The sequence below is a fragment of the Glycine soja genome, chromosome 3, assembly GCF_004193775.1.
Source record: "Glycine soja cultivar W05 chromosome 3, ASM419377v2, whole genome shotgun sequence".
Taxonomy (NCBI): Eukaryota; Viridiplantae; Streptophyta; class Magnoliopsida; order Fabales; family Fabaceae; genus Glycine; species Glycine soja.
Genome location: NC_041004.1, coordinates 1574886 through 1601908, shown reverse-complemented (window position 1 = coordinate 1601908; position 27023 = coordinate 1574886). Strand labels below are relative to the sequence as shown.

The window sequence follows — 27023 nt, the reverse complement described above, 5'->3', positions numbered from 1 at the left end:
AGAGTCAACTGACCCTTTTTGGATGCATCTATTTGTAAGGCTTCCAATAGTCCACACGTTACATTTTATCTTCACCTTTTTTTCCCCTCTCTCCACTGTGTGCCAAATCTATAACCATTTCTTTTTCCTATATCCTTAACCCTTTTCCTTAATATATTGTTCTTTGTAAAAGTCAAATGCAACTCTTTAAATATTCTCACTACTGTTTTTAATTAAAATTAAAATTAGTGTTTTATTTCAAAGATAAATATTAATCAATATTTTAAGATATTAGTTAAGAAAATCAAAATCAAAATATTTTTATTAAAAGATAAAAAAATTATTTTGTTAATGTTTTTTTTTTTTTACTCTTAGGGCACGTACTAATTAAGACCCTTATTTTAATACAGTAACTTTCATAACTTAATTAATATCAATGTATTATCTAAATAAACTTTAATGAAAATAATTACTAAAACTACTTAAAAAATTGGATTTTTTTTCCTTCTAAGCTTTACAATACAATAGTGAAGCATGCAGAGAACGAAAAACAAACACACACTAGGGTTCTTATATCCTTTTTCCACTTAACCCCAAGTGAACGGACTCAAGCTACCCCTGAACTGTGTCTGTGTGCCACAAAGTGCCCACTCTCAAAGGGTAGAGAACGAAGAGGCACAAGCTGTAGTAGTAACAAAAGGGTTTTTTTTTTTTTTTTTTTTTTTATACTAGGCTTCCCTTCTTTCTCTTTCTTTCTCTTCAAATAATAATAGAAGAAAAGAAAAAGACATCATTTTTTTTCCCCTTCCGCTACAGAGAGAAAGCTGAGACATTGGGGCTTTATCCTTTTGTCTCCTCTATCTCTCTGCTGTCTCTATTCTTTTCCCCCTCTTTAACCTTGAAAGTTTCCTCTTTGATCGCTCTCCCGAGTATATAAGTCTGTTTCCCAACCGACCCAGTTCATATTTTGAGTCTCTCTTTGGTTTCAAACTTCCGGGGAGTGGTAAATTAATTCACACTAAAAAATTGTCACAGATGAAGCAAATCAGTGCATGAAAAGAAGAAGAAGAAGAAGAAGAAGTGAGTTTAAGGGGTTTGAGAGACAAGTGGTTTTTGGCTTGTTGGGGTGCTTTTGTTAAATAGAAAAGTGGCTTCTTTGATGAGTTTTGGGGGTTTTTTAGACGACAAATCAGGTAGTGGCGGTGCCAGAATCAACAATTTTTCAGATATTCCTTACAATAACAACAACGTTACCAACACCACCACCACCAACAACAACAACAACGATAGAATGCCCTTTGGTGCAATCTCTCAGCCACGCCTCGTGACCACAACTCCCACTTTAGCCAAATCCATGTTCAACTCACCAGGGCTATCTCTGGCACTTGTGAGAGATCTCGTTACTTTAAAACTTGCAAAAAAAAAAGTGCTGGTACTATGTTGTACTGTGTTTTCTTATTTTTCTCTCATTTTTTTGTTTGAAAAAATGAAACAAAAGCAGCAAACGAGTATAGATGGACAAGAAGATGTGAATAGAATGGCTGAGAATAGCTTCGAACCGAACGGTTTGAGAAGAAGCCGTGAAGATGAACATGAAAGCAGATCTGGCAGCGACAACATGGACGGCGGTTCCGGCGACGAACACGACGCCGCCGACAACCCTCCGAGGAAAAAACGCTATCACCGACACACCCCTCAGCAGATACAAGAACTTGAAGCGTATTTCCATCTTCATCCACCATTTCACCCTCTTTCTTTCTTTCTTTTCTTCTAGCGTGTTTGAAAACTCATTCATCAGCAGTTAAAAATCTCATCTTTAGATGTGAAGATTAAAACTAACGTGTTTAGTTCAATGTAAAACATAATCTTAAGAAGTGATTTTTTTTTACTTAAATCAGTTTTTTCTCTCGACGTGTAACCAAACACACTCTATCATGTTATTTGAATGGTGGATGATGTTTTTTGTTTTGTTTTTTTTATTTATTTATGAATTTTAGGTTGTTCAAGGAGTGTCCTCATCCAGATGAAAAGCAAAGGCTTGAACTGAGTAGAAGGCTGTGTTTGGAAACTCGTCAGGTGAAGTTTTGGTTCCAAAATCGTCGAACCCAAATGAAGGTAATGACACGCTCCAAACTCATCGAGTCATTTTCTTACTTTTTGAGGTTTCTGATGTAAAAACTTTTCTCTTTTTATTTTTGTGTGTGGTTTTGTTCGTACGATTTTGTACTACAACCAGACCCAGTTGGAGCGGCACGAGAACACGTTGCTGAGGCAAGAGAACGACAAGCTTCGAGCGGAGAACATGTCCATAAGGGACGCAATGAGGAACCCCATGTGCTCCAATTGCGGCGGCCTAGCCATCATCGGCGAGATTTCGCTGGAGGAGCAGCACCTCCGCATCGAGAATGCGCGCCTCAAGGACGAACTTGACCGCGTGTGTGCACTCGCGGGCAAGTTCTTGGGGCGCCCCGTTTCCTCCCTGCCGAGTCTAGAGCTCGGGATGGGAGGAAACGGGTTCGCAGGAATGCCCGCGGCAACATTGCCGCTGGCACAAGATTTCGCAATGGGTATGTCTGTGTCAATGAATAATAATGCGTTGGCTATGGTGTCTCCACCGACTAGTACTAGGCCGGCCGCGGCCGGATTCGATAGGTCGGTGGAGAGGTCGATGTTTCTCGAGCTAGCCTTGGCTGCTATGGATGAGTTGGTGAAGATGGCGCAGACTGGGGAACCTCTTTGGATGAGGAATGTTGAAGGAGGGAGGGAAATTTTGAACCATGAGGAGTACGTGAGGAACTTCACTCCTTCCATTGGTTTGAGACCCAATGGTTTTGTGTCTGAGGCCTCTAGGGAAAATGGGATGGTCATCATTAACAGCTTGGCACTTGTTGAGACTCTTATGGACTCGGTAAGCAATTAGACTCACAATTAAGCAATAGTTCTCTAATTAGAATTGAAATTTTATCTCAACAAAGATATAAGATATATGTGTACGTACATTAAAGATATGAATATAGGTTATTAAATGAAACTCTAATTCTGATTAAAGAATAATATGAGAAGCATAGTAAGAATATTACATCTAAATTTTGTATACTTAATTTAAAAGATAATGAAATATCCAAAATGTATAGCAATGTATGTGAAACTGAATTGTATTTTTTTTTTTTTTGCTTAAACAGAATCGGTGGGCAGAGATGTTTCCTTGTATCATTGCCAGAACATCCACCACGGAAGTGATATCTAGTGGAATTAACGGAACAAGAAATGGAGCACTTCAATTAGTAAGTTTAGTTTATATTTTAGTTCTAGCAAGTTTTTTTTTTTTTTTTTCCTTGTGAAGGGAAAAGGGGTGAGAATTTGGGTTTTTGATTTGACCCTTTTAAAATACGGTGCTTAATATCAGATGCATGCTGAACTTCAAGTTCTTTCGCCTTTGGTTCCGGTTCGTGAGGTGAATTTCCTACGGTTTTGCAAGCAGCACGCAGAAGGGTTGTGGGCTGTGGTGGATGTGTCCATAGATAGCATCAGAGAAAGTTCAGGAGCACCCACTTTTGTGAACGGTAGGAGGCTTCCTTCTGGTTGCGTGGTGCAAGATATGCCCAATGGTTATTCCAAGGTAATTAATTAAATTGCAAATGCACTTTCTAGTTTTTTACTTTTTCGTTAGTTTGGGATGATTCTATTCTAATTCTATAATAATTAATGCTGAAAAAATCGAGATCATGATAAAATTTACGTACTATATATCCTCCGTAGCATAAAAAGGTTAGTGGAAGGGCAATGCTTTAAAAGTTAAGTGTAAATATAATATTTTTGTTAGTTTTAGATTCCTAATCTTTTTTGAGGACAGTAAAAATGATTTACATTCTCAATACTTTGTGTTCCGAACATTTCTTCTATATATACTGAAGGAGAAATTGACCATGTAGTACTAATCTTCCCTTCATGTTTTTCCTGAATTTATTATGATTTCCGAAGTGGGTATCTTTCACTTTGGTTTTTAATTACATTTGTTCATGCAAGTAACTGGATCATAAGAGCTGAGTACAATACAGAATATTCAAGTGAAACAAAACACCATGCCAAGGAATCACGGGACTTTGCTTTCCAAAGCTATTAAAGAGCTCCTATTTCGAAGAAACTTAGCTAGTCTAGTGACCACTTACTATATAACTATTCTGTCAGTGATAATTTCCATTTCCATATAAAATACATTCCACTTTTCAAAGAATTTATATAATTGCATTGCACCTGAGTGGGATGCTTCTCCTTGTCTCAATTAACAACCATATTCCAATGTGGAGTTTTCAACTAGTCTTCAATCCCGTAAACTGTTCCTAGACATTTTTTAAAATTATTTTAGAAATTCAAGACTTCTTGTCATTTCTTTTAACCATCTCTCGTTCAAAAACTGTCTTAATTAAATAAAATATAAAGAACTTTATCCTTCGTAACGATCTAATTACTTCAAATGGAAAATACTTATGGTCTACTAGTTTTGACCAAAATATAGGACTAAAGGTGTTTTAATCAATTTATACATCAATGAATAATTTTTTAATCTGTGTACAAGTACCTTACAAGATTTTGGTTTTGAAATAGAGTATTCCGAATGTAGTATAAAATCTAGATCAATCCATTAATTTATTCTTGAAAGTCTCCATCGCTTAAATTAATGTACCTTGAATACATTAATTAGATATCCATTTGTAAGAAATCTGCCTTTTAATCTTGCACGCACTTTTTGATTCTATAAACAATATATATGATGTTTCTATTCCAATCTTGCCATTATTTAATTCACGAGATCGAATGTGGCCTAGTTCCAGACCTACGATCTGATAGGGGTGTTACATATAATATTCAATGGAGACCCTTGGAGTAAAAAATCAGAGCCTGAGTACTTTGTCTGTTTGTTCTGAGTTTTTGTTTGGGGGGTAAATCTCGATGCTCACAGTGCCCATTGCTCCTGTAAATACTGCTCGACTTTATGTAGTACCACCATTATTTTATGTATGTACTTGTCGAGGTCCATGAGATATACCTATGTCTATCTCTCAGCCCCAGTCTTCAGGCTTTTCCAAGATTTGCTTTTTACACATTTTTCTATCATCTACTGACGGCATAAACCTAAACATACATACATTTTTCTATCACTTGCTCAACTATATACTAATGAACTCTGAACCCTAGTTATTATATAGTATATTAACACTTTAATTAGTCAACTTGTATATATAGTACACTTTGACTAGTCAACTTAATCACATTATCACTAGTTCACTAGTATAAGTTAAGAGTGTAATTAGTACAAAAGCAATAGTACCTTCAAAATGTGTTTTTTTTTTTCGTATAATAGTGTTACTGAGATTCAAGCCTATAACACTATATATTATCTTAATTTTATGTCTTTCTCTTGTCAACTGGTAAATTTCAGTGACCGGAGACAATCTAAACTCCTCAGTTTCACCATTAGACCAGTCCTAACGAGTTTACTTTCCAAAATATTTTGTAACATGATAAAATTGATGATGCACTCATAATTAACACAACAGTAAACATATCTAAAATATTTTGGTCATATTACAAAAACTTTGGAAATTTGTATGGATTGAGTAAAAAGTTTAGAATAGAACATAGTATATGTATGTAGCATGAGATTTTGACATGGTTATGGTTTGATGAATTGGCAGGTGACATGGGTGGAGCATGCAGAATACGAAGAAAGCCAAGTTCACCAGCTCTATAGGCCTTTGTTGAGCTCAGGCATGGGGTTTGGTGCCCAACGTTGGGTGGCTACCCTTCAACGCCAATGCGAGTGCCTTGCCATTCTAATGTCCTCAGCAGCACCCTCTCGAGACCATTCCGGTACAATTCAAAACTAATCACACATTTTAATCAACTACGTGGTTTTTAATAAGCTTACTTCAAAGTTTAAAGAATAAAATAAAATAAAGTTAGAAGTAAAACACTTCTTTTAAAAATCACGTGCAAACATAACAGCAGTACTTGTTAATAATTTAACTAATTTTTTTAATTTTTTATAAACCATTAAAAATACAATTTCTTACCAGTATTTTAGAATGTGTATTACACAAGAAAAATCTTTTTTATGATTAAAATTTATAATAAATAATTATTTTTAAATATAAATTATATTATAATTTATATTTTTGTATTTCAAAGAATAATTGAATTTTTTTTATAAGATTATTTTAATTACAATTTTTAGGATAATGAGAAAATTAAAAGTTTTATTATCTAAATTATATGTTCTAATTTATAATAAAAAAAAGTATATTTTTATTTTCTTCTTTATTTGTCAAAGATTTGTTAAGAGAGCAGACTTTGTCCTTACTAATATTTAAAAACATGTGATTTATTTAAAAAAAAATAGAAACGAAAATTTAAGTAGCAGAAGCTACTAAAATTCATTTTGTGGTTTTGGATGTGACTTGAGATTCACAGTGTGTAACTATGATTCTGAGACTAATCACTTCCCCACCGGCAAGGGCATACACAGAATACACTCTTGGATTAAAATTATAAATAAATAACTAATTTTTGCATTATTATTATTATTATTATTATTTAGTATTGTATTTGTTTAGATATATTTTGAGAAGTAAATTAAGTTAAATGAATAATAATGTATGGTGGATGGGTGGCAGCAATAACAGCAGGGGGAAGGAGGAGCATGGTGAAGCTGGCGCAGCGGATGACGAACAACTTCTGCGCGGGGGTGTGCGCCTCGACGGTGCACAAGTGGAACAAGCTCAACGCCGCCGCTAACGTCGACGAGGATGTCAGGGTCATGACGCGCAAGAGCGTCGACGACCCCGGGGAGCCGCCGGGGATCGTCCTCAGCGCCGCCACCTCCGTCTGGCTACCCGTCTCCCCCCACCGCCTCTTCGACTTCCTCCGCGACGAGCGCCTCCGCAGCGAGTGGGACATCCTCTCCAACGGTGGCCCCATGCAGGAGATGGCCCACATCGCCAAGGGCCAAGACCACGGCAACGCCGTCTCTCTCCTTAGAGCCAGTGTATGTTATTCTTATTTTTGTTACTATCATTTCTCTCTCCTCTTATGTTTTAACATTATTCATCTAATAATATATATTTACATGATGTCAATACAGCCACATATTACATCACTTCATCAACAACAATAAAAATAACCCATAGAATTAGTTTTTTTTATTATTTTAGAAATGATAGGGATAGTGTATACAAATTAATTAATTGAAATGCTACTAAATTGTTAATATAGAGTTAGTAATGCCATTCCACTATTTTTAACATACTTTTTTCTCACTTATAGTAGTTTGTAATTTTCGATAATTTGACCCATAAACAAATGTGTTAGAAAAGTTGTGTTTTAGAATGTTACTTGTACTTCTAAAGTGTTTTTTGTACATCTTGTAGTGTTTAAATTCTGCTTACATCAATTATGATATGATCAAAGGGATTTTAATAATGTTTGGGGAGTCTTTATCTTTTTAACCATGTTTTGAGATTCGGTTGAGTCTATTCTAAAATCTTTATGTGTCTAATTTAGACAAGAAGGAGCGTATTAAGATATTAAGTCGATTAGAGATGTGATTAATGTAATTTTTGTAAAGTTTGGATAGTGTTCAATCTCTAATTTGTTTTCACTTGCATTTTAGATGGGGAAAAAAATTGTGGATGAGACTGTTTGTTGGGTAGTGTTTGGATGAGAGGGGTTGAAACTTTGAGAAGGACAAGGATGGAAATTTTGGAAGTATCAATAAAGGCAGATTTTGATGAATCAGTAAAATAAGAAGTCAAAATAAAAAGGGAGATTGTAACCTGCGTGGCTTTCTGACTTCATTGTTTTTTATTGAAACCTTTTTTAAAAACAAAAAATGAAAAATATTTAAGCAAAAGTGATATCAGGGTTTGACTAGCTTTTGCTCACTCTAACTTCACGAAAATGACAACACACTATTTGGAGTATTATTTTATTTTGTACTCAATAGTACTACTAAATATTAAATTAATAATTTGCGTATTTTGTTTTGGATTTCGCAGGCGATAAATTCCAACCAGAGTAGCATGCTGATACTGCAGGAGACATGCATAGACGCAGCAGGGTCGCTTGTGGTGTACGCGCCGGTGGATATCCCAGCCATGCACGTGGTGATGAACGGTGGCGATTCGGCTTACGTGGCGTTGTTACCTTCAGGGTTCGCGATCGTCCCCGATGGGCCTGGGTCTCGTGGGCCTCATCAGAACGGGCCCACTTCCTCAACAACAACAACAACAAACGGCGGTGATAACGGCGTGACGCGCGTGAGTGGGTCCCTCCTAACGGTGGCGTTTCAGATCCTTGTGAATAGTCTCCCTACGGCGAAGCTCACGGTAGAGTCCGTGGAAACCGTGAACAACCTCATCTCCTGCACCGTTCAAAAGATCAAAGCCGCGCTACACTGCGAAAGTTAACCGTCACGTGATTACCATCTTCGGGTCACGTGATTACCATCTCTCGGGTCACGTGAATCTTTTTTTTTTTTTTTTGTATTTATTGAGGTTCTTGTTCTTGTGGAAAATTTTAACGTTGTAGCGAATGGACCTTGAAACGTGTAATAGGTGGCGCGTGGGTTGGTTGGTTGAGTCAAGAACGAACCGCGCGTGGGGAAAAAAAGAGAAAACTCCTTGCATGGGTTATGTTCCTTAACACAAGGCAAGGGTCGTGGTTCGGGTATTGACTCGGGTCGACCTTTTTTGTTTGCTCGAGTACAAGAAAGCAATAGAGGAATGAAAAAAAAAAAACAAGAAAAATAAAAAAAAAAAGTTTTGTTAGCTTTCATCAATTAAAGTGTTATTTTATTTTAACTTGTATTGATTGGAGTCTGTGGAGTTTTAGTTTGGTGTATGAAATGAAATTTTTTTTCTATTAGATGTGGCTTATAGAGAAATTATTGTGTGGTAGGAAATTATCACCTGTCCATTATTTTGGTTAATTTTGATAAGGTATGTATCTAATTTTAAATATTTAATTTACAAAACATAATAAATTTAACAATATATCATATAAATTAGTTACAACGATAAAAACGGTGATACACTATATAAGTAATTTCTTATAGTATATTTTGGAGTGAATTTAGTCAAGAATTAAAAACAATTTTTTTTAGACGCATCTATTTAAGAAACTGATTTTTTTTCAACAAAGGAGATTTTGATAATATGCTCTATGATACATTGTATTATTATTAGTTAAATTTTATTAAAAATTATAAAATTATGAACAAAACTTATTAAATATGAAATAGAACTTATAAATTTTTTACCTTTTAATAAATTTTAATCAAAAAGAATATTTAAAATAAAAAATAAATAGAAATAATGTATTACAAAATGTGTTATGTATCTTTGTTCTTTTTAACAAATGTTCTTTGCTAGACAAACTTTGAGAGAGGAGTGTTAAGTAACAATTTTTCTAATATATTTTTTAATACGCATTCCACTATTAACTAAAATTTATTAAAAATATATAAAATTATAAAAAAATATTCATTAGATAAGAAACAAAATCTACTCAAATTTATAAATTTCAACATATTTTGATTAATAATAAAAAGTGTTTTTTCCATCTTATTATAATTATCTTTTAGGTTTTTTACAGGGATTAAAATAATTAATAAAATGATAAAAGAAAATAATAATTTTAAAATTTTAATATTAGCATCATTAATTTTTTTTTTATTTTTTTTATTTTTCATTAATATTATAAATAATATAAGTGGAACAAAATTAATGTTATTTTAAAAAACTCAAATGACAATCATTTTTATACGCAATAATTATTATGAAATAAATAAAATATTAGAAAATGTGTTAAAAACTATATTATTGGACTTTCTCACTTAAAAATTGAAGTTTCATGTTCTGTTTGATAAAGATGAGAAAAGTAGAGTAGATAAAAAACAAAAGTGAAAAATAAATATGTTTTGAAGAAAAAAAAATAATGCAAATAAATTCTATTAATTTTAAAATTATTTTCCACCTATAACAACTATAATAAATAACCTTCACCCATTTCCATCTCTCAAAGCAATCACAACATCAGTCACAGACTTAAGATTCTTCAAACAATGAGATTAGGGTAGTTGATAAGCTTTACGCGCTGGTGAAGTGTTGTGAGAGGGGTGGAAGGTTGATGATGATGTTGGGTATCTAGCATAGCATTAAATGAGGGTGCAGAAGCTGTTGGGAGAAGCGTTGCCATCATTTAATGCAAAGCTTATGGCATTTGCGTGAGGGAACCAATAAGATTCTGACACCGTCGGAGCATTATCTGACAGTGAAAGAAGAGTGAGTGGGGATTATTGAAGATAACGCCCTTGATTTGATGTTAATCCGTTACCTGTGTAGCATACGATGATCATGGTTTGGAGCTTTTGTTTCAGTTTGTCCCTTGTTTTGGACTGGTTTTCTAGATTTTTATGCTCAACTTGTTAATATGGTACTAACAAAATTGTGTTCCTTGTTGGTCTCTCTTGAGGCTGCTGGGGAAATATTCTTTTGTTTATCGTGATTTGGTCCTTGAATTTTGTTGAACACCACAACAAATTCTGGTATAAGAAAATATACAAGTTAATTTATGTGAAGGACCATAAGCATAAAATATTTATTTAATGGGTATAGCTCATTTAGTAACACAGAAAATTTGAATTTAATCTTCCTAGAATATATTTTTAAAAGAATATGAAATTTTAAATGTGATTAAGTCTCTCGAAATAATAATTAATTTCATACTTAAAATTTATCAAAGAATTAAAAGTCTTAATAGTATGATAGAATAAAAAAGAAGCATACAATATTTTTTTTGACACAATCTATAATTAGTTGAAATTATAAAATTATGAATAAAATTCATTAAACATAACATTAAGACCCAAAAAATTATGTAACTTTTAATAAATTTTAGTTAATTCAATAATAAAAAATGTTGAAAAAATTATTATATTAGAAAGTGTGTTGACATTTAAGAGTTGTTGATTCAATAGTAAATTGTACTATATGTCCAACTTAACTATAGTGTTCTTGATTTTGTGTCTTGCGTATTGAGTATGTAGTTGTTAAATACTTTAAATGAAAGTTTTGTTATTTATAATAGTTTTACTTGATTCAAACAAAATTATCTATGATGAAGGAAGTCTATATCAAAAAATAAATTATTTTATATATTTATATTGTTAAATTTTGTATTTTAAATATTGAGAATAGGTGGTGTAATTTGCATAAGTTTTGCTTTTTTCTATAATTCAAATTTCTTTTAGTTTTGTAACTTTTTTTGGAGACAAGGGAAAAAAAGTTAATAAACGAGGATAGGTGATGTAGTTTGCATAAGTGAAATTTATAACAAAAGTGAAAAAATTATATTCGTTTAATATTCAAATTTATCCATATACAAATTAAAAATTACATCTAGAATTATATTAAAATTTATTTTAAACACACTGATAATGTAAACGATTTTTATACTATCATTCAATTACATATTATTATGCATGATAAAAAAAATATTTTACTTGTATATAACTATATTAGAAATCATAATTGGTATAATTTGTAATTAGTTGATAATGTAAATTCTTATATTGCAATGCATAAAAATTAAATCCTTTATATTAGCATTTTTTATTTTGACTTCAATTTTCATACACCTTTAGTATAATTTTTTCAAAATTTCAATTAATAAAAAAACATTCTAGATTTAAGTTTTAAAATAATTATTATAAAAATTAATTAAAAAATGCTATGCATGACTATATCTGTAATTAGATAACAATATATACAATTTTTACACTAGCAATACAGAGCTTAATTAATGGTTATGTGTTGAGAGTTTAAAATAATTTTAAAATATCATTCAGTTATAAATTAATTATTATTAAATTCAAAAACTTATCATACATGATAATTAAGATTAAATGATTATGTAAAATTATTTTATACTTTTAATTTATAACCTTTCTTCTTTTTTTCACAATCTCACCAATATATTTTGATAAAATTATAACATTTATTCATTTTTCATTGCTATGTCAATGTCATGAGATGCATAGGTCTCGTTTCAAATCAAACTAGGGATAGGGAAAGCTTATAACTATGGTAGCCGTTGACAATACACCTAATTTTCGTTCCCCATAAGCATTGACTAATGGTTGGACAAGTGAAAGCCTGAAAGTAACGACACAGGGAAGAAAGCTTAACTTGGATGCCATTTTAGGTCTAATTCATACACATCTCTACCCAGTCACTCAACATCGCCCTTGGCTTCAAAATTTTTTTAAAAAAATTAATAAATAGATAAAAGATAAAAGGAATCATAGGTATCATACACTAGTAAAACTTCGCTAATTTTCAGTAGAATTTAAATTGGCTGCAACTTATTTTCAAACAAACGAAATTTCTACGGATTTGAATCCGTGAGAGAATCGGCAGAAAATGTATTTCCTACATATTTTTTTTGTAAAGTTGGCAGGAAAATTCTCATGTAATCAACATTTTTCTAGTAATGATCTACAGTGGCTAAACCTTCTCAAAACTCCTCTAAGAAAAACACATGCACTTTTTAAAGTCTTCCAAGTAAACCTCTTTATAATTAAAGAATTAATGAATTGAAGGTCTTAATTAAAAGATACCATAGAAAATAGAAATGCATTTATAACATTAAATGTCATTCACTACTTTGTAAAAGAATTGAATTTTTTATTTTTGTTAAGCAATATTCTTTTATATCAAAAGAAAATTAATAGACCAAGAAATCTAGTTTAGCTTATTTAACAAAGTGTGTATTATAAATCGCATGTTATCGTGTTTAATTCTCACATATAAAAAAAATTAATAACATTTCTCCTCTAAGAACAAATGTCAGATCCAGAACTGTAGTTTACATTGGTCCAAATCTATGGCAAAAAAATATAACCAGATTGGCAAATTGAAATTTAAAGCTATGCTTCCAAAGTTTCGAACATATGGTATGATGTGATATGAATGGCTAGCATAATTATGCTTGCCCCTATTGCCTGTACAAACACTACTCTTATGACTAAGGTTGAAAAATGTTCCTTGGGTGATACTATATATAGTTAATAATCATCACAGATGTAACATACTATATGAAATTGGTCTTCCACCATTAATTTCACCCATTCTTCAAAAAATTGCAACTATATTGTAGTCATTTTCTTCTCACGGAAGCAAGAATTATTCAGAAACAAAAATTGAACCTCATATGATGACTTAGCTAACTCTGGATAAGTTCAGGGGATATTTCCTAACTAGTTATTACCAGTATATGAAATTGTTACTATTGGCAAACAGTGTCAACTTTGGAAGATTAGAATGATTTGCTAACTCGAAAAGTGACTCTTTCTTGAGGAAATTCAAATGTCCCATCTCCACTGATAACAACACTTCATATTTCCCAATAATGTCAATAATAGATACGAGTGTCTTAACAGTCACCATGAATGTGTGGGTAAAAAGCTCTTTTGGCCACATCTACTGCACCTACTCATTCAAGTTCCCTTGTGTAGTCAATTGCTTTCAATTGACAAATATGCATGTTAATAATGTTACCACTCAATCAATGGCATGGACTTCATGCACGTTGCCAATATTATTGTAGACATTTCACCATAATCCCAGAGTCGCAATTGTACATGTTTTGGGCCCTCCCCCTCTGCGGAGCCTCTCCAACAAAACCCTAGAGATATGCTTTTTTTTACTTTAAACATATTTGATTCTATTCCTCTCCCTATGGAGGTTTAATTGAAAGAACTTTTGTGTTCATGTGTCACAGGATATACATATATAGAATCTGATCCATTTCAATATATACATGTAGTAGGACTAATAATAATAAACTAAAAATATGAGTGAGTGATATGCTGAAGGTGACAATAATTGATTTTCCCTCCCTCCATTTATGATTAATTTACGGGTACATATAAAGGACCCCACTTTGGAATTAATTTATAACTCAATCCAACAATTGATTGAACCCAGGTATTTTTCTTTCCCACCAAGATAATCTCTTAACAGATTATATTAGACTAATTTCTTGGAAGGCCTGAAAATTACTGAAATAAGTTGTCTTTAATTATTCCAATAAAGTTTTTTTAATACACATGATCAAATCAAATTTTTAACATGTTTAAGAAATTTAATTATGCATCGAATGAATTGGATCTTGTTGGTAACCCAGGTCATATATATGTCTATATTCATGTAGCTGATGATAATTTTGCTATATATGAATCACATTTTTTCTTTTAATTAGTTAGTTTTCATGCATGCACATACATAAACAACGAGGATACACGTGAGGTGTGATCCATCAAATCCCAATACTAGTAGGTGTGGACGAAGGTAATAAAGTCAAGAAAATGAAAGGCTATCGGAAAGAGGGAAATGGCAGTTGGCCTTTTTAGTTTTGCTGGCTTTAGGACATTAACTTATGGGCCTGTTTCTTTCTATATTATATTGGATCATCTACCTCACCACCCTTTCTTTGTCATTCTTGTGTAATCCCAAAGTCCCCCTTCTCCTTGTGTTATGGTTTGTTCGCAGCCACCTTCTTTCTAACACATGGTGGTGGGTGCCACTATTCCCCACATCCTTGAAACATTATGTTAAGACAATGATGGCAACATTTGGATGTATTAGATGGGATTAGAAAACTACATCTTAGACATTATTAAAAGCCTTTGAGAAATTGTCAATGTGAAGTATGAGGTGACTTTGATGGGATTGTCCTAAAACTACACCTTGAAAGCTTTACCCATTAATTATGATGCCCTTTTAGGTGGTCCATTGATTATTATTCTGAGTAATCCAAACAGAAAAGTAAAACTCTTGCTTAACATTTTACTAACTATAGCCTGAATTGATCTTTAAGAAGTTGGCTATATGTTTGTGTGGATTTAGGAATCCAAGAGGACTATACTACAAAGTCATGTGGCTTAGCTATTATATTAGGTGATTGCTTACGTGCTTTATTGGCCGTCTATTTTTATACATAATTTTAATAAACATTAAAGCAAACAGAAAATAGTAATCGAAGAAATTCTAAGAGTAGAAAAACAGCGGAAAAAGAATCATCCAAAAATTTTAATGTGTTGAGATAATGGTAATAATCAGAGAAGGAAAAAGGAAGCGGAGTAAAGTTTTTAATTTTCATAAATATTTTTAAATTTAATATATTTGTTTAAAATATAATGATATTATCACATAAACATAATGTCTTAAAACTCTTAAAAAAAATTTATAGGTTTTTTATAAGTATTATATAACTCTTTAATTAAACCTCTGTTTCCTTTTTTTCTCCAAACACCCTTAGTCATACATGCCTGATGGGTCTTTGGAGTTTTCTAAAATGAAATAAAGATAAAATTGTTAACCGAAAACAAAATGCTAGTGTTCTTGTATACAATGACAAGCTTGAAATAACTAAAGGAAAAATCATAATGTCTGACTTCTATTATCACTTGTTGAATCTAATGATTATAACTTCGGTTAAAGTTATACTCCTAGTTGAAAGAAGGATTTAACCGGAAACAACATTTTATAGAAGTGTTCCTATATACAATGCCAGACTTGAAATGATTAAAGAAAATTCATAATGTTTTTTTTACCAAGAAAATTCATAATGTTTAACTTCCTTGTACCAGTTATTCAATTTAACATTTATAACTTTGGTTAAAAAAAAAAATTGGTCAGCTTTCTCAATATTTAGGCTTGCGTGTATGAATACAAATCCCTAGAAAATATCAATTTTTAATGTATCTCAATATTTTAAAAATTAGTTATTAACATATGATTGAAAAATATCCTTAATTAAAAAAATTCTTAAAAGTTATAGCTATTAATTAAACACAAAATTATTTTGAAATTTTTTCTTCTTAAATTTAATTACCTTTGTAAACTTCCAATTGAAACAATTGTTGATACTTTTGTTAGTTTCCAATAAAATCAAATATAATGATTCTTCCGTTAATTTTGTTTATCAGTGTTTCGAATTTTTTTTATGGGTCTTACATTTTCAACTCAGAAATACACTAGTACAGTTCTTACATTTTCAACCCACAAATACACTAATTCTAGAAGGATTGATATCTTCATGAACAATGCACATGTAAAAACGGCAAAAAATGTTATTACACACAACACAATCATACTAAGAGATTGGGTGGCATCCACCCACACCTGTTAAGAAACAAAAGACACATCCTTAATATAAGCAAAAAAACAACATAAAAACTAGAAGTGAGATCATTTGTTAGTCACCTTCCTTGTTCTCCCTTACAAATACCCACTCAATACCTTTTAGTGAAGAGTTTGCAGTTAGGAGAGGTTTCAACTCAGAAGAACACATTATGGACTTATGGTAAAATATTAAAGATCTCAAATTCAATCATTACAGATGGGTTGTTTCACAACATATTGATTGATTTCATTTAATTTATCAGAAGCTACGATTTCGATTCTACATGGTCAAAACTAAATCTAGCATGTACAAATTACTACACCCAAAGGGCAAGTAACTAATTCTAGCATCTACAAATCTGACTACAACTGTGAATTATTTTGAAAGTAATCCCCTTGCACACATAATCATTATAAGATATTAAATCATAAAAAACATTGCTTGAAATTGTTTAATGATTCTTCGGGAAATTATCCCCCCCCCCCCCCCCCCTCCCACATCAGATGCACTTTTTTTAATAATCATACTCAACTCACACTAAATTGTCTCCCTCGATTTTAGATTCTCTATTTTTTTATTTTTCTAAATTATTTTTCAGGATTTTTAAAAATTATTGAGGACTTTTCTTATGAATCAGTTGCACGTGCTACTGTTTGATTTTTGTGTTGGACCCAGAGAAAGTTAATAAGCAATCGAAATTGTATTGGGCCAATACTTTTATTGGGCGAATAAAGTTCATGGACTCATGGACAATAGCCCATGAGGATAGTGGCCGTTGAGTGGCCTTAAGAAAGTTACTATTATTGAGTTCTATACAGCAATATGCTAGGATCGGTAATCGCTACTCACATCCTCCGTGTTTCTATTTAGATCCCTCACGTCCTTTAAAAAATTTATTATTCCAAAATACCTTTTTCATCAAAACATGATTTGGTTGACAAAATTCATATGAGAATCATGTTTCCATTGTGTACTCACCATGGAAACATAATTTCGTTGTATATTTTACTCAACAGAAATTCTTTTTTGTTGTCATTTTTATGGGGTTTTTAATTAATTATAGATATAAGTTGCTTTTTTAAAGTAATTAAATTAATGATGATATAAATTATCATTTTTAAAATATTAAATTAAATTAATAAAGACACAGTTACCTTTTTTAATAGTAGTGAGTATCATATAAATAATATTTTTAATTAAAATTTAATTAATTAGATAGAAGTTAAAATTTATAAAATTAATTGAAATAATTATTATATGAATTATATTTAATAATAATAATAATAATAATAATCAAATTAACCTGTATCATAATTAATTCAATTAAAATTAAAAGGATAAATTGTGTCATCATTATTCATATTAAATTAAAAAGGCAATTATATCAAAATTAATTATATTACTATTACAAGAGGTAATGTGTGTTATCATTAAGATGATTTGTATTATAATTAATTCAAGAAAAGTTAAAATGGTAATTTTTTAGAAATAATAATAATTTTAACAAAACAGAAAATTATTTTCGACTGTGTATTTCTATTTGCATCCTTTTAACACAACAAAAATATATTTTCGTTGTATTAAAAAAAAGTATTCTGGGAACAAATCTTTATAAAACATATGAGGTGTAAATAGTAAACGTGTAGAAGGAATAGCAATTTCTGTATGTTTGCTATTTGTTGGCTACAATGCTGCATGGCCCAATTGTGTGAGGAGTCAAGGGAATTGCTATTGTCATGCCATCTATTGCTATTTTCACCCCTCATGTGGTTAAAATTATTAAAATTTTCAAATACACTTTCGACATAAATATGATTTCGTTGAACTAGTATACAATAGAATCATATTTTGTTGTAGTAGATGGGGTAAAAAAAGTGAACAACAAAAATATGATTTTGTTGTATATTAATTCAATAGAATCATATTTATAGAACATTATCATATTTCCATTGTTCATTTCTTTTCGACCCATATATTACAATAGAAATATGATTTCATTGTATATTAGTTTAAAGAAATAATTTTTCCATTGCACTGTTTGATAAATAGAATGCAATTTTTTTAAGACAACATCTCACAATCAATATATAACAACTTTTCCCATCAATAATTAAAATGAATCTCTAGTAATATCTACAACATATTAAGAACCTCTGTTGAATGGAAGAGTTGAATTATTGTATGCGTTCCATGTATGATCTTTGCCATGAATGAGCTTCTTCAGTGCGTTATCTACTCCATGGTAGTGCAATAGGAGGTAAGAAACAATTATCCTTTAATAAAAACATAATTCATGATACAATAGGGTAAAGTTAGTGAAAAAAATTATATGCTTGAAACACTAAATGGTTTCTTAAGTAGATTATGTATACCTGCACAAGGTTACTTCCATTAATAAATCCAATACCAATAACCCATTATTGTGCAATAGATGATGCTCGACTCCTACTTGAAAAAAAAGTCCAACTTTATAGCTTAAATAAGTGGATCAATACAATATTAAACCGACTAGCAATCAACCATTTTTTGAAGTTCCTAAATCAAGTCTTGATGAATTATAACCCAAGATTTCTCACCCTTACATAGTAAAGTTGTAATTTCCTGTTAACTACATTTTTCATATGCTTTGACACCAACAATACAGACAATGAGTTCTTGCAACTCATCGGGAAATTCATTTATATAAGGCATTGTTTTGTTACGCTTATGGTCACAAACAACTTTGTAAACCACATTAGGAGGTGATAATTTTTCCAATTTCATAATTTATAATTATAGATACATTATTGCTTCTTATCATCAATCCCTTAGAAATAAAAATTCTCAATATAATTTTCACAACTTACCCCGTTATCCCTAAGAAGACAAATCACAAAACCTTGCATACAAAACAAGCCTCTCATGAAACTAATATATTAAAACCCATTCCTAGATCTTAACACATTAGGCGTCCAATTTTAGTTCCAAATAAAATATCATGATTTTCCAATCACAATCCATTCTCACATCATTTCAATGGTTGCCCAGGCCAAAAAAAGCATTAAGAGTAGAGAAAAAAAAAGACACAATATCATAGAACAATAAAATATGATAGAACTTATATTTTAGGCTAAAATATAATTTTTGTCCTTATATATATCCAAATGTTTGGATTTAGTCCCTACAAATTTTTAGTCTATTTTTCATCCTAACAAATTTGAAATGTATTACTTTTTGGCTTGGACGTAGGTTCGAGTAAATTCAAACCTACTTGTCATTCTTTTTATTTAAAATTTAAAATTATAATTTTGGGGGATTAAAAATTTTCACAAATCATAAAAAAAATGTGACAATCAGAACCACCTCATCCACCACCGCACCTTCAACCAAACAGTCACCTCTCAGTGCAGAGCTACCACCAACCTAAACCTAAATTGTGTTGTCATGACCAAACCAAGAAACTCAAATCCGCCACGAATAACAACCACCCTAAAACACATCAATGATGTAAACCTACGAACCCATATATATTTTTCTCTCTCTCTCTCGCTCATATTGCGTCGCTGTTACTTCCTCCACCATGTCAGCAACAGAGCGTCCCCATCAAGATCATTGTAGCACCTGACCACCATGATATTGCCATCGACGTTGAATGTTGTTTCTCACGCTAGAAGAGGTTACATGATGGTGGTGGCGAGGCTAAAATGGAGGATGGTTGTTAGGGTTCGTGAAGGTAAAGAGGCTAGAGAGGGAGGTTGGTTGACAAGTTTGTGAAAGTGAAGAGGCCTAAGAGAAACGGTGGTTGCCTAGGAATTGTGTACCCCATTACAGCAAATCAAAATATAACATGTGTTGACTTATGTGCATTGTCCCTGGACACATAGGTTTGAATTTACCCGAACCTAAGTTCAAAATATAGCACAAACCTAAGTTTGTGAAAGTGAAGAGGCCTAACAGAGATGGTGGTTGTCTAGGAATTGTGTACCCTATTATAGCAAATCAAAATATAACATGTGTTGGCTTATGTGCACTGTCCCTAGACACGTAGGTTTGAATTTACCCGAACCTAAGTTCAAACCAAAAAGTAACACATTTCAATTTTGTGAGGACAAAAAATAAACCAAAAATTTTACAACCTAAATTTGAACATTTCATTGTTTATAGGGACAAAAAATATATTTTAGCCTTTATGTGTGTGTGTGTGTGTGTGAAATTCAATACATGAATTGGGTTTAAGATACCTCACAATTCCAACCAAAGAGATGTCTAGCCACTCATGATCATGGCAAGAGCTACCATTAGATACATTGAAATCATCACCCAGAGATGAAAAAGAAGAGAAAACCCTTTAAATATCTTTGTCTTTCCCGCATACTATCTCAAGGGAATGAGAAAAATGGGATATGACCATCTACTTTATACTCCACTCTCTTAAATAGACAATTAAATATCTAAATTGGGTGATGAGTGCTAATTGAAAACTCAAAAGACGTATTTTTTAAACATTGGGCCCCCACCTTCTACTCGTGGACGCCTTTCCTTTTGTTGTCGAGCACCCAACCCCTAGCCTCCCGATAACAAATTCATTTTGTTGACTTTTCCTCTTTTGGGCTTCAAAACTTAGGCCTTTCTTACTTCTTTTTTTGAAGCAAGGCCTTTCTTACTTCTAATCATGGGCTTCTTTGTCCAATCTCAATTATTTAATGAAAACATATAAAATATAAGAAAAATATAATTAACTCATAACTCAAATACTCTATATAAATTTACAAAAATATATATAATTAACACAAAATCATAATTAAACTTAATAAAACTAAAATATTTAACACATAAACTAAGCATAATCATACTACTAACAATGTGTTGATACTTTCACATCAACAAGTCTCTGATAATAGGAATTAATTGCTCATTTAAATGTTGGATAATTTTTGTCTTGCTCGATGAGTATTGATTTGCACAAATAGACAATTGTACCTTGTTATATTGCGTAATTTTCTACAACCGGGGAATGTTGTCTAGCCTCGAAATTAATTAAAAAATTAAGTTTTAGTGAGAGAAATAAGATTTAATGAAGGAATTAAGTGTTATAAGGTTATAGAAACCGATCTAAAAAATTTGAAGTTAAATAGACACTAAACAACAAAGTTGTTGCACTTTTAAACTAAGGTGTTAGTCCCCTTACAGGTTTAAGGTATAATAATCCATAAAAATATTTAGATAGTGGTGAGATACATGAAGATGAGTTATTGGGGTATGACTAAATACTAGTCTAGTAATGCATAATTAACCTTAAAAATCAATTATAGTAAGTGAAAATAGTTAAGAACTTCACAAAGGTTTAGTAACTTAGATAGTGACACTTGATAATATTTTAGAGATTAAAAATTGAGAGTGGTGTGAGTTTTAATTAGTAATGTGAAGGTTGGTGAGGAGAGAACAATGGATGAAATATAAGACTTAGCGAAACTGTGTTGAATTTGCTTGTTGTGGAAAGGTACTTGAGTTGCAACACCTTTGAAAATAAATTATGTGCAACAAATGATTTATATGTTGTGAAGTGACATGAAGACGTGCGATGCTGAAAAGAAAAAGAGAAATTACTTTCCTCTATTGATTATTGAACCCGTGAATCCGCTATGTTGAAAACCTATCTCACACAACATGAGCAGGGATTTAAAAGGAAGGATGTGGACATCATAATAAGATGAATGAACATTGGTCTTCAAAGCAAGATAAATTCCCAAGAGCCTATGTGGCGCATATGTTGAAAACATGATGACATTCTTGGTAAGGGCGTGAAGAATAATAGCCTATTTGGTGTGATAACATGTGTGGCATGAATGCCTATGTGGCATGCATGGCCTGTGTGGTAAGGCAACAATGTGTTAAAATGAATTGTTAATTAATGGTATAACCATTGTCTTGTGATGACCTCTCGTAGCTAGTGTACCAAAAGGAAAGAAAGTAAGCTCTGCCGAAGTGATCATGAAGAAGAGGCATCCCTAAATGTAAAAGGAGAACATGTGATCACAATAGTTCATAAGGTATGTATGTTGGACCAATCAAGAGTCATTGGGATAAAGATAAGTTGCCAAATTGTGAAATCTCAACGGGGTTGAGGAAACCATATAGCTGGCTTGGTCATCCCAACTAATGCTGAGTATATATAAGTCTGGTGATAGTACTTTACCTGTTGTACAAGGACAAGGGCATGTACTCCTAAATGTCACTCAAGAATGTAAACATGTAAGTCATCGATGACTAGGATGGGTTAAGAGGCATTGTGCGCTCAATGAGTAAAACCCGTCCCATTGAGTTTACTTAAAGAATTAACTAATTGAGTGTGCCAACGTATCAATGGGTGAATTGTTTGGGAACCTTATGGCTTGTTTGTTTGTTTGTTTGGAACATGACAAAGGATGTGAGCTTACTCATACAACTTTTTTTAAGAGAATGATGGACTACCTTCTACAAGTAACACATATGGAGTAGAGATGCCACAATAGGAATAGTTGACTCTAAGGAGCAAAAAAGAAGAGGGAGATTTCCTTGAGGAAGTGATAGAGGACTATCCAAGGAGGAAGAGTTTAGCTTAGGTAGGCTCAACATGGATGGACCAATTACTTGAGCAAGGTATAAGAGATTTCAAGAAGAGCTTAGTGAGAGACTAAATTATGTCATGAAGGAAAGAGAAGAAGAAGCAGTGAAGATTATTTATTTTAGTCAACTTTTAGAATAATATTTGTTTTCATTTTTAATTATATTTTTGGTATTTTTGGACTTGTAATGAGATGATATTTTATTATTATTATTTTAAGTATTCTAATTAGTAGATTAGTTATTGGGCCTTGGGCCTAATTTAGGATTATTAGTAGGAGTATAAATAGACTCCTTAAACGCTTTGCTGGCAAGTTTTTATGAAATTTCAAATTAGACACCGTTAGGAGAGTGTGTCTTTCCTGGTTCTTGTGTGAAACCTTAGGTTTTTATCAAAGAATTTTATTCTTTATGACGAATCATTATCAACTTATCAATCTCCCAAGATTGTGGCGTTGTTCTTTCCATATTCTTCTCTAATTATGCCTTATCCTTTTATTTTCTCCAATTTCATAGAGCCCTAAATTGGTTTCCCAGTTTGCTGATGCTAAAAAATTGATCCACAAATCAGGATGTCTAATTGGGTATTTTGGGTTATATTTTTAATTAAGTCAATGCTCTAAATCCTCTTCTTTTCTTATAAAAATATGGGTAGACTAAGGATTAATATTGTGGTGTAATTATTTCATCAAGTTGACTCAATTGTAATATATTGAAATTAAAGGTTATAAATGTGTATTGATGTTGTTATAAAATAATTTCTTAATGATGTATTATTGTCTTGTGTAAATGAAATATGATTTCTATTTTAAAGGTTTGTCATGAATGCAACATTTGTATAATGGGTTATTTTCACAATGATTGATATTTATTAAATGGATGATTTTAAATAAGTACTAATGAGAAATGATGATTGACTTTTGGTGTTTCAATGTAATAGAATTTAAAAAAGAAATTTATTTGTTTCTAGAAAGGTTGTTTTTAATAATTAAATATTAATTTATTATGCAATTTTTTAAAATGATAAGAAAATCCTTAATAGTAACTAGGAGTGTTATAAAATTCATTGTGTTAAAGGTTTTGTTTGCATGAGGACGAAAAATAAATATGTTTTGCACATTTTTCCCTTGGTTGTAATTTTGTCTCATTATGTTTTCATGAAAATGTTTTTAATGAGGTGGTATATGAAAATATATCAAAGAATGATGTATTTTTTTATCCCACAATTTTTTTAATAAGATTTTGATGAGATACATTCTAAAATTAAAGATATCCAAAAGGGAGTGTCATGAATATTTAATTGGTGGTTGTTCATATTCATGATATATGATGACTATTTTATTTCATATTAATACTAATAAACCTTGTGTTAGTTACAACTTGTATTTATAAATATGGTATAGTATTTTTTACAAATTATACAAGGAACTTTTCATTCTCACATTCTAGTGTTTTCTCTGATTTTTTATCTTGTCACTTGCTTCTAAATTATAATTTTTAGTTTTATTTTAATTTTCTTGTAGCATACTTTGTCTTTTCAATAATTACATTGACAATAATAAATACTTAGGAATAATTTAAATATTTATTTTAAAAACAATTTTTATTATTAAAATAAAAAAAATATTATTTGGAAAGCTTGTAACCACCATTGTTTCCCGGGCAAGTAATAAATGCAAATTGATTTAGATTATGAACCAGATCACGAGCCAATGTCACCTAACTCAGACTCACTTCAAGAGATCTTTCACTGCGAGACTCGAGCACCGATAAAAGTTCTTTGTGTAATTCGAGGCCATTGGGTTTTGGAGGTATAATGCGATAATGCTGGACTCTCAGGGACTTTGACTCTTTGGGTTCTATGATCACTGTGGTTCCACTACAAACATGCATGTTGAGCTCCTTGTTATCCTCAATAGGATACATCATCCATGGAATAATGGGTTTAGACATGTTATCATAAAGATAGAGACTATTTAAATGTTATCCACCTGATTGAGCAAGAGTCATATTCGTTTCATCTGCTTGTGACGATAATTGCATTTATTAAGTCATTCTTCGTTCTCCAATGAAAGATTCGTATCATTTACACTTTGCAAGAAGCAAATGCTTGCGCTGAAATTCTTGAGAAAACGGGAGCTTCCACTAATGTGTCATTGGTCATGTTAGAACTTTGGCCTCATGAAATTTTGTCTTATGTAATTACTGATGCCATGAGCATAATTTTTGTACGCTTGTAATTTTGTTTTTTTTTTCTTTTCTTCATTAATAAATAATAAAATGTATTAATTCAAAATTATATTTTTCCAAATATTGCTTTGATCACACACATATTATTGGGCAATTTAAAAATTTTGTCCATCCTTAAATACTACTTAAAACTTACTTTTGTCACATATATGCAACTTTTATTTCTATAAAATAAAATTACAAGACTTAACAAAAAGAAAATACAAGAATGAGTAATTTAGCTAATTGATTGTTTTGGAGTTTTCAATTTTCCCTTAGATAATTTCTTTTAATCTCCTTCCCAACTTTTTGCTTATTTTTCACAAAAACACAGCTTCCTTAATTTTCTATATATTTATTATTAAACTATTTATCTTTTAAGAGGTTATTAAGCTATTTCCCTTGGTATCTTCATATATCTTTCATATAAAGAAGGAAAAATTAGTGCATTTTCCCTCATCCAAAATATGTATTAATTCAAAATTATTTTTTTCTTCCAAATATTGCTTTGATCACACACACATATTATGGGGCAATTTAAATATTTTGTCCATCCTTAAATACTACTTAAAACTTACTTTTGTCACATGTATGCAACTTTTATTTCTATAAAATAAAATTACAAGATTTAATAAAAAGAAAATACAAGAATGAGTAATTTAGCTAATTGATTGTTTTCAAGTTTTCAATTTTCCCTTAGATAATTTCTTTTAATCTCCTTCCCAACTTTTTACTTATTTTTCACGAAAATACAGTTTCCTTAATTTTCTATATATTTATTATTAAACTATTTATCTTTTAAGAGGTTATTAAGCTATTTCCCTTGGTATCTTCATATAAAGAAGAAAAAATTAGTGCACTTTCCCTCATCCAAAATAAGATCATTTAGACAATTTCTTTAATTTTTTTTACTTATTTAAAAAACCATACTCCCCACCCCAAAATAGATGTTATATTTAAAAAAATTATCTCAAAATAAGTGTATGATGATATTTATTTTTGAGACGGATAAAGTATTACTTAGTGAGACATTTAATAGAAAGTGAATTTTAAATTAACATTTATTATTGGTCTTAATGGATTTTAAATGGTATTTTTACTCTCTTTGTCCAAAAATATTTGTAGTTTTAGCCTATGATTTCAAATTGACTTATATTCTCAACTTTCAATGAGATATTCAGGCATTTATTCCACCCTTGTCCTCTGATAAATATTATTTTCTTAAAAGACTTAATAACACATTTATTAAAATTAAAAAAATAAGGATATTTTAGTATAATTGTTCCCTAATAAACACTATATACTTGCATTTCATAATGTGTGAAAAACCTTAAACAACAATCATAGGAAGTAATGAATAATGATTTTTTTTTTTTGTATCAGATGAATAATGGGTTTAAAATCATACAATTGTTTATTTATTAATGATTAATGTGAATATTTATTAATTGTGCACCATTAACAATACAATGAATTTCATATTTTAATTAATAATAATTTTAATAAATCTAATTAATTAAATAGTTAGTGAATTTTATTATTGAGGGAAAATAATGAGTTTTAATATTGTTATTAATGAATAAGTTCTTTGAACCTAAATATAAGCAACACAAAAATAGACTCAAATATAAATAAATTTTAACTACTTTCACCATATTTAATGACACTATTTCAAAACTATCCTCTAGTTAATTGAGATTCTATTTACAATATTTTTTTTATATTTTGATATTAAATTTCAATGATTGACACTTTAGAAAAAAATATTTTTTAAATGCAAGTAGTGAAATTTTTTAATCTTAATTATCCGATTCATCAAACGAAAATGACCTATATTAGTTCAGAGTTTAGCTCAAAGGTAAGTAAAGTTAAATTATTTTTTTTTTGTTAAAGATCAAATTTGAATAATACCTGAACGATTCAACCTTAACTTTTACAAGCTGTAAAATTAAATTATATTAACTAATTTTCTCAATTAGAAAAAAAGT

At 31.0% G+C, this 27023-nt stretch overlaps 1 protein-coding gene across 2 annotated transcripts; it reads left to right on the top strand.

Annotated features, from left to right (window-relative positions):
- The first annotated feature begins 736 nt into the window (after window positions 1–736).
- LOC114405795 (homeobox-leucine zipper protein ANTHOCYANINLESS 2-like) lies at window positions 737–8901 on the top strand. Of its 2 annotated transcripts, none has more exons than XM_028368291.1 (9): window positions 737–1366; window positions 1478–1698; window positions 1977–2094; window positions 2216–2887; window positions 3162–3263; window positions 3386–3598; window positions 5676–5850; window positions 6654–7024; window positions 8034–8901. In XM_028368291.1, exons 1-9 carry the CDS (start codon window positions 1139–1141, stop codon window positions 8442–8444), a joined length of 2511 nt encoding a protein of 836 aa, XP_028224092.1. In that variant the 5' UTR covers window positions 737–1138; the 3' UTR covers window positions 8445–8901. The 2 variants fall into 2 exon arrangements, with proteins under 2 accessions (XP_028224092.1, XP_028224093.1); XM_028368292.1 differs by having other exon boundaries at window positions 739–1366; window positions 1481–1698; window positions 8034–8811.
- Window positions 8902–27023: the final 18122 nt, after the last annotated feature.